The following is a 7,322-nucleotide window of genomic DNA, read 5'->3' as shown; positions in this document are numbered from 1 at the left end:
TTAACCCAGTTTTATTGAGATATAATTGACATACACTTCTGTATAAGTTTAAGGTGCACAGCATGATGTTTTGACTTACAGACATTGTAATTACTGCAATATGTTTATTTAGCATCTGTCATCTTATAGATACAGTAAAAAGAGAAAGTAAAAAAAATATTGTTTCTGAGAATTTTCAGGATTTACTCTTAACAATTTTCATATATATCATATAACAGTGTTAACTGTAGCTATCATGCTGTACATTAAATATCTAGTACGTATTTATCTTATAACTGGATATTTGTACCTTTTGACCACCATTCTCCAAACCCCGCCAACCCACACCCCACCTCCGCTAACCATAAATCTGATCTCTTTTTCTACAAGCTGTTTTTTTACCTTTAGATTCCACATCTGAGATCATATAGTATTTGTCTGTCTGATGTATTTCACATAGGATAATGCAATCAAGATCCATCCATGTTGTCACAAATGCCAATATTCCCTCATATTTATGTTTGAATAATATTTCATTGTATATATGCTGTACCTTTATTCATTCTTCTGTCGATGGACACATAGGTTTTCTCCATGTCTTGGATATTGTAGATAACGCTGCTATGTACATGGGTGCAGATATATGAGTTGTAGTGTATGTTTCCTTTGAATATATATGCAGAAAGGGAATTGCTGGATCAGAGGGCACTTCTGTTTGTAATTTTTCAAGGTTTCTTCACACTGGTTTTCCATAGTGGCTGTACCGGTTTATATTCTCATTAATAATGCACTAGGTTCTCTTTGAAGTTCTCTTTTCTCCACATTCTCACCAACATTTATTATCTGATGTCTTTTGAGGATAGCTATCCTCACAGGTGTGAAGTGATATGTGGTTTTGATTTGCATTTCCCTGATCACTAGTGATGTCAAGCATTTTTCATGTAATTATTAGCCTTTCATATATCTTCTTTGGAAAAATATCTGTTAAGGTCTTTTGCCCATTTTTTAAATTGGATTATTTGAGTGTTTTGCTATTGAATAGTATGAGGTTTATATGTAGTTTGAGTATTAACCCCTTATGGTTTACAAAAATGTTTTCTCACCCAATAGGATGCCTTTTAACTGTCATCTTTTACTGTACAGAAGTTTTTCAGTTTGGTGTAGTCCCACTTGTCTGTTTTTCCTTTTGTTGCCAATGCTTTATTTGTCATATCCAAAAACTCATTGCATGACACGTGCCAAGGAGCTCGGTTTTCTATGATTTTATGCCAGCACCGTACTGTTCTGATGACTAGAGTTTTACAGTAAAGCTATAGATTAGGAAGTGTGATGCCTCCTGCTTTTTTTTGAGGATTGCTTTGGCCATTTTTGTTCTTTTGTGGTTCTCTATAAATATTAAATTTTTCTACTTCTGTAAAAGATGTCACAGATTACATTGAATCTATAGATGTCTTTCGTAATAAGGACATTTTAACAATATTATTTCTTCTAATCCAAGAACACAGGATCCCTTTTCATTTGTGTCTTCTTCAATTCTTACATCTGTATACTATAATTTCCAGAGTAGAGATCTTTCATGTCCTTGGTTAAACTTATTTCTAAGTATTTATTTTGATGCAGTTATAAATAGGATTTTTTTTTCTTTTTTAGGTAAGTCATTTTTAGTATATAGCAATGCAACTGATTTCTGTATGTTAATTTTGTATCATGCAGTCTTACAGAATTTGTTAATTAGTTCTAACAGTGTTCTTATGGTTGAGCTGTGGATATTTTTTCTGTGTATTAAATCATGTCATCTGCAGAGGCACTTTTACTTCTTTCCAGTTTTGATGCCTTTTACTTCTTTTTCCTGCCTGAATGCTGTCAAGAATGCAGCGCCATGGCTGAACAGACGTGGTGCGAGTGGGCACCTTGTCTCGTTCCTGCTTTTCCAGGACAAGCGTCAGTCTCTCACCATTGGGTATGTTAGCTGAGGGCTTAGCACGTATGACCTTTACTGTGTTGAGGCACAACCCTTCCCTACCTAATGTGCTATGTGTTTTTATCACAAACGGAGTTGAATGTGGTTAGGGTTTTTTTCTGCACCTTTGAGATGACACGATTTTTTTCTTTTATTCTGTTAATGGAATGTATCACACTGATTGTGTATAAATCACCCTTGCTTCCCAGATATAAACCCCACTTGATCATGGTGAATGATCCTTTTAATGTGCTGCTGAATTGGGATTGCTAGTCTCTACTGAGAATTTTTGCATTTATATTCATCAAGGATATTGGTCTGTAGTTTTCTTTTCTGGTAGTGCCTTTTTCTGTCTTTGGTGTCAGGGTGAGGTCTCAAAAAATGAGTTTGGGAGAGTTCATCCTCTTTGATTTTTTTTTTTTTTTCTTCTAGAAGACTTTGAGAAGGGTTGGCATTAATTTTTCATTAAATATTGGCTAAAAACTTACCAGTCAAGCCATCTGGCCTTGGGCTTATCTCCATTACTAGTAATTGTTCTATTTCTTCCTCATTTAGTCTTGGGAGTTTATATGTTTCTAAAAATTTCAAGTTTCTTCTGTGTGGCTCAGTTTATCGGTATGTGTTGTGTTTTTTGTTTTCGGTTTGTTTGTTGTTTTTTTTTAAGTTAGAGATAGGAACCTCAGACTGCTTCTGTATGTACCCTGGCAGGAGATCGAACTGGCAACCTCTGTGCTTCAGGACAATGCTCAACCAACCGGGCTATCTGGCCACGGCTTAATTTTTTATTTATTGGTATGTGGTTCTGGCTCAAGCTAATTTGTAGCCCAAGTTCTCTGGGCCACTGGTTTGGCTCTGAGAGTAGTCAGGTCGGCGTGCCACCTCTCAGCTTGAGTTGCTGGGTAACACATCTTCCAGGTGTACTCGCCGACCCTTCCTGTCACGTGGCTCTGGGGCCACTCTGCGGCAGGTGGGGCATCTTTCTGGCTCCTTCCTGGGCAGAAGGGGCCGGGAGCCTAGATCTGCAGCGGGTGCGGGTCCAGTTTAGGTCTTCCCGCAGGCGGTGTGGACCAGGCTCCGGCGCCAGCAGAACTCCTCCTCTGGGAGTCTGGAGGAGGCAGACCCGCTCCCTGCCCCATGCCCGGCAGACTGCTACTGCCCTGCCGCGGCGGATGAGCAGAGCTGCTGGCTGGGACTACTGCTCCGTTCGAAGGTGGAACTCATCCTCCAAGACCTGGCTTTCAACCCGACTCCCCCAGGTGGAGCCAGCAGGTCCCCCTGAGGTCCCTGTGGGACGACACTAGGGCAGGGGCTTCTACTAACCACCCACCATGCTGGGATGCTGGCTGTCCCCGGACTCTCGGTTCCCACTGGAGGCGCAGCGGAGACCTCCGCATCGTGCTGCACCGGCCCGGGGGAGGGGCGCTCAGCGTGCAGCCGCTCCTCGTACCCTCCGATGTGGTCCCCGTGGGCCTGTGCAGCACGGTCCTCAGCTTCCTTCTTGAGCTCCAGGATTCCCTCAGCGGTGTCCGGTCCTAAATAGTTGTTAGTTCGCTTGTGAAGGAGTGGAGTCAGGAATGGCCTATCTCGCCATCGTGGTGATGGCAAAATTGAATGCGTTATCCTATTTTAAAAATTTACACATTCAACAGATTGCTGTAGCTTTTACCTAATAACTGAAAGCCATACCATGTGAATGCTGTTTATCTCCGTCCAACACTGCAGCTTTTCTCTGCCTTTTCTTCAGATCAGAGGTGTAGGTCCCTAGGAAAGTCCCATAGCAGAAAGATTCTGCTTCAAAAGTGCATTTTAGAAAAAAACATAAAAACTTTTCAGAACTCACTCAGCAGTCAGTTGTAATGAGATGTAACAATGTTATTTAAACCATATTAACCAGTTACAATTTCTGAAATGATAGAAGACAGAAGTTATTCCACTTGTTAAATAGTAATGACAACCAAATTCTGTAGCTCTTAACTGGACTCTCCCTCATTAAAATATTATCTACTAACTTTACGTTACTGTTACATGTCAGGGATCAGGCTGGTGGTTGGCCCACACTGTCTTGGCAGTGTCCCTGGAATAGTAATAAAATCTTGTTAATAAAAAAGCTAATCTGATATGAATTCGTATTTAAGAACAAAAGAGTAAATTTTGCTTCTACTTTATTAGGTATTATTAGACCCATGTTAGAAGAAAAAGTGAGTTATAAGTTTTTGCATTTTTTAAATAGGAGAAATAGGAGATCCCAAAAAAAGGCAACAAAGTTATTTTAACAATTTGAAATATATTATCTAAGGAAAAGTTATTGATCGTGAACCCTGAAAAATAAGCTTAAGCAGTGACAGAGCTCAGTTACAGATATAGATATCTATTAACCAAAAAGGGCAAGTCCCAACAGTGTCCTCTGCTACTAGAAATATTTGTAACAGAGTCAGGAAGGAAGATAACGTCAGATGTTCGAGGAAACAATGTATCCGGAAGTGAAATGGGAAGGTTGGGGATGGTGACAGGTGGCGGGAACGGGCTAGGGCGCATTTTGAGCGGAGCAGGTGCATCCTATGACAGGAAGGCTGACCCGAGAGCCCCGGGTGACTGCAGAGGTCATTGCTCTGTAGTGAACAGAACTGTCACAGACCAGAATGATCTCTGAAATGGGAAAATTTTTTTAATATTTATTTGATAAAAGAAATGGCTACTTCCTGTTCTTCAACATCTAAAAGAAACTAAGAGTTGGACTCCTCCTCCCTTTTCATTGTTCTGTTTTATAATTCTCGATGACACGTACCATTTCTGGAGTTATTTTTTTATCTTAAATTGCACTGTTCCCTTATTTTTGGAAAGTGTTTCTGGCGTGTCCTTCCTTTGGGAGCTGCGAAGGGAAGCGTCAGATGGTGAGAAAGACGGCCTCGTCAGAGTCCCGGTCCCTGCCGCTGTCCTCGCTGGGCGCGCACTCCCCCCCACTGGGCGACCGGCAGCTGAGGTCCTCCACCCCGGACTCCTGGTCACTGGTGGCTGACAGGTCTGGGTCCGAGCTCTTCAGGTTGTCCTGGGTTAGAATCAGGGCGGAGTCTTCGTCGCCCTGGGAAGGGCTCCTGGATGGGAAGGACTGGACATTCCCACTGTAGTCCTGGGGGGTGTTGGCTGTGCTGTTGTCGGAGGTAGAGAACCCCGAGTGTTTGCTGGGTTCGCTTGGCTTACTCTTCACTTTAGTGCGATTCAACTGGACTTTCTGGATTTTTTCCAGCCTCTAAAAAAGGAAATCATAGTTTCAGGGAAGAATCATAAATGATTTATTTTTTTTACGTATGCAGTCCTTTAGTATTCATTACCTTCCAGCTGGGTCAGTGTTAAGAACATGGGATCGAAATGGACCTGAGTTCAAGGCAGACTATGACCTTGGACAAAGGAATTAAATTCTGAGGCTTGGTTCCTTCATCTCTAAGAGGATGGTAATAACCTGCCTCAGCATAGATTTTCTACAAAACGCAAAAACAATAACGTGGATAAAGCACCTGGTAATCAGTGGTCATCCTTCTTTCTGTACCTGCATGGTTTTACCTAGTGTTTTTTCTCCTTCAAACTCAAAATATGTATTTTTAAAATCAGGAACAAGGTGTCACCCAATTTTTTAAACTGAGATATAAGTCATTTACCATTAAATTCACCCATTTAAAGTATACGTCAGTAGTTTTTAGTATATTGACAAAGCTATAGAACAGTTCATTATCTAATGCCAAAATATTTTCGTCCCTGAAGAAAACCCCACACAAACCCCTTAGGAATCCCCCCGCCACGCTCTCCCCGTAGTCCCTGGCAGTCTCTGATCTACTTTCTGTCTGTACGGATTTGCCTACTCTGGGCAGCTCACGTAAGTGGACCGCACAGTAGGAGGCCTTTTGTGTCTGGCTGTCACTTTGCTTATAGACTCGGGGTTCATGCGCATTGTTGCATGAACTTCACTCTTTTTTATGGCTGAATAATATTCTAATGTGTAAATATCCCACATTTTGCTTATCCATTGATCAGATGATGGACATTTGGGTTGTTCAGAATACATTTTACCAGATTTCATTGTCTAGTGTCAGTGAGAAAGGTGTTATATATCTCAAGTATTAATATTCATTCAAAAAAGCATTCATATGAAGTTACATGTACAAGTGCTGTGCTGGGCGGCAGGAGGGATGGAGACAGACAGACGCGGCCGTAGGGAGCTGCAAGCGCAGAAGCAGAGCTCCTGTGATGCAGGAATGTGGAAGAGGCAGACAGTACAGCGTGTCCGTAAAGTCATGGTGCACTTTTGACCGGTCACAGGAAAGCAACAAAAGACGATAGAAATGTGAAATCTGCACCAAATAAAAGGAAAACTCTCCCAGTTTCATACCTATTCAGTGCAGTTCAATGTGGGCTCACGCACAGATTTTTTAGGGGTCCTTAGGTAGCTATCCCGTATAGCCTCTACAGACTCGTCACTGACTGATGGCCTACCAGAACGGGGTTTCTCCACCAAACTGCCGGCTTCCTTCAACTGCTTATCCCACCGAGTAATGTTATTCCTATGTGGTGGCGCTTCGTTATAAATGCGCCGATATTCACGTTGCACTTTGGTCACAGATTTGAATTTAGCGAGCCACAGAACACACTGAACTTTCCTCTGTACCGTCCACATCTCGACTGGCATGGCTGTGGGCTGCTCTGCTGTCTACACGGTGTTACATCATCATCTGCGCATGCGCACATGCTGCCACATCATCTTACAGAAACTGGGAGGGTTTTCCTTTTATTTGGTGCAGATTTCACAATTCTATTGTCTTTTGTTGCTTTCCTGTGACCAGTCAAAAGTGCACCATGACTTTATGGACACACTGTATTTCAGAAGGCGGGTGCCGTGCTTAGCGAGCAGAGATCCGAGTTAGCGTCCAGAAGGAAGGAGCACTCCAACAGGACTGAAAGAGTTCAACCTGGATGTGATGGGTAGAGCATTTTAGAAGGTGGGACAGTAAGGAGAAAAACACAGTGTCGCTGTGTATAAGAAGCAGAGGGTAGTTAAATCTGAGCAAGGGGTCTAGTAGAGAAGGAAGTTTACAAGGTCAACTAGACGGGAATGTGGGAAAATGTTGCATTCCAGGCTAAGAATTTTGTCTCTGTTTTAAGGAAAAAAGAGCAAGAGTTTTGAATTACAGTACTATTAGATAAGTAAGTTTTTATTAGTAGTATTTTAACAAAAGGAACACTGGAATGCATTAATAGAATCCTTGCTTTTTCATAAAGCTTGGCTCTCTTTAGGAGTAGTAAAGAGGACAGGCCCAGGGTGACACGAGCAGAGTTGGAATGGCAACGCTTTTATGACAGCTCCAGAATTCTAACACCAGCTTGTGTTTCGTGT

At 41.9% G+C, this 7,322-nt stretch overlaps 1 protein-coding gene across 2 annotated transcripts in view; it reads right to left on the bottom strand.

The window, feature by feature from the left end:
* The window catches only part of MTMR7 (myotubularin related protein 7), a 96,163-nt gene continuing 88,841 nt past the window's right edge, over positions 1-7,322 (bottom strand). For both annotated transcript variants that reach the window (XM_066234552.1, XM_066234553.1), the window contains one exon: positions 1-5,186. In XM_066234552.1, coding sequence (XP_066090649.1) covers positions 4,824-5,186 — 363 coding nt within the window. In that variant the 3' untranslated portion in view covers positions 1-4,823. The remainder of the gene's footprint in view (positions 5,187-7,322) is intronic.

This window comes from Saccopteryx bilineata, chromosome 6, assembly GCF_036850765.1.
Source record: "Saccopteryx bilineata isolate mSacBil1 chromosome 6, mSacBil1_pri_phased_curated, whole genome shotgun sequence".
In the NCBI taxonomy this organism is placed as follows: Eukaryota; Metazoa; Chordata; class Mammalia; order Chiroptera; family Emballonuridae; genus Saccopteryx; species Saccopteryx bilineata.
The sequence above is the reverse complement of the archived record's forward strand: the minus strand, read 5'-3'. Positions and strand labels throughout refer to the sequence as shown.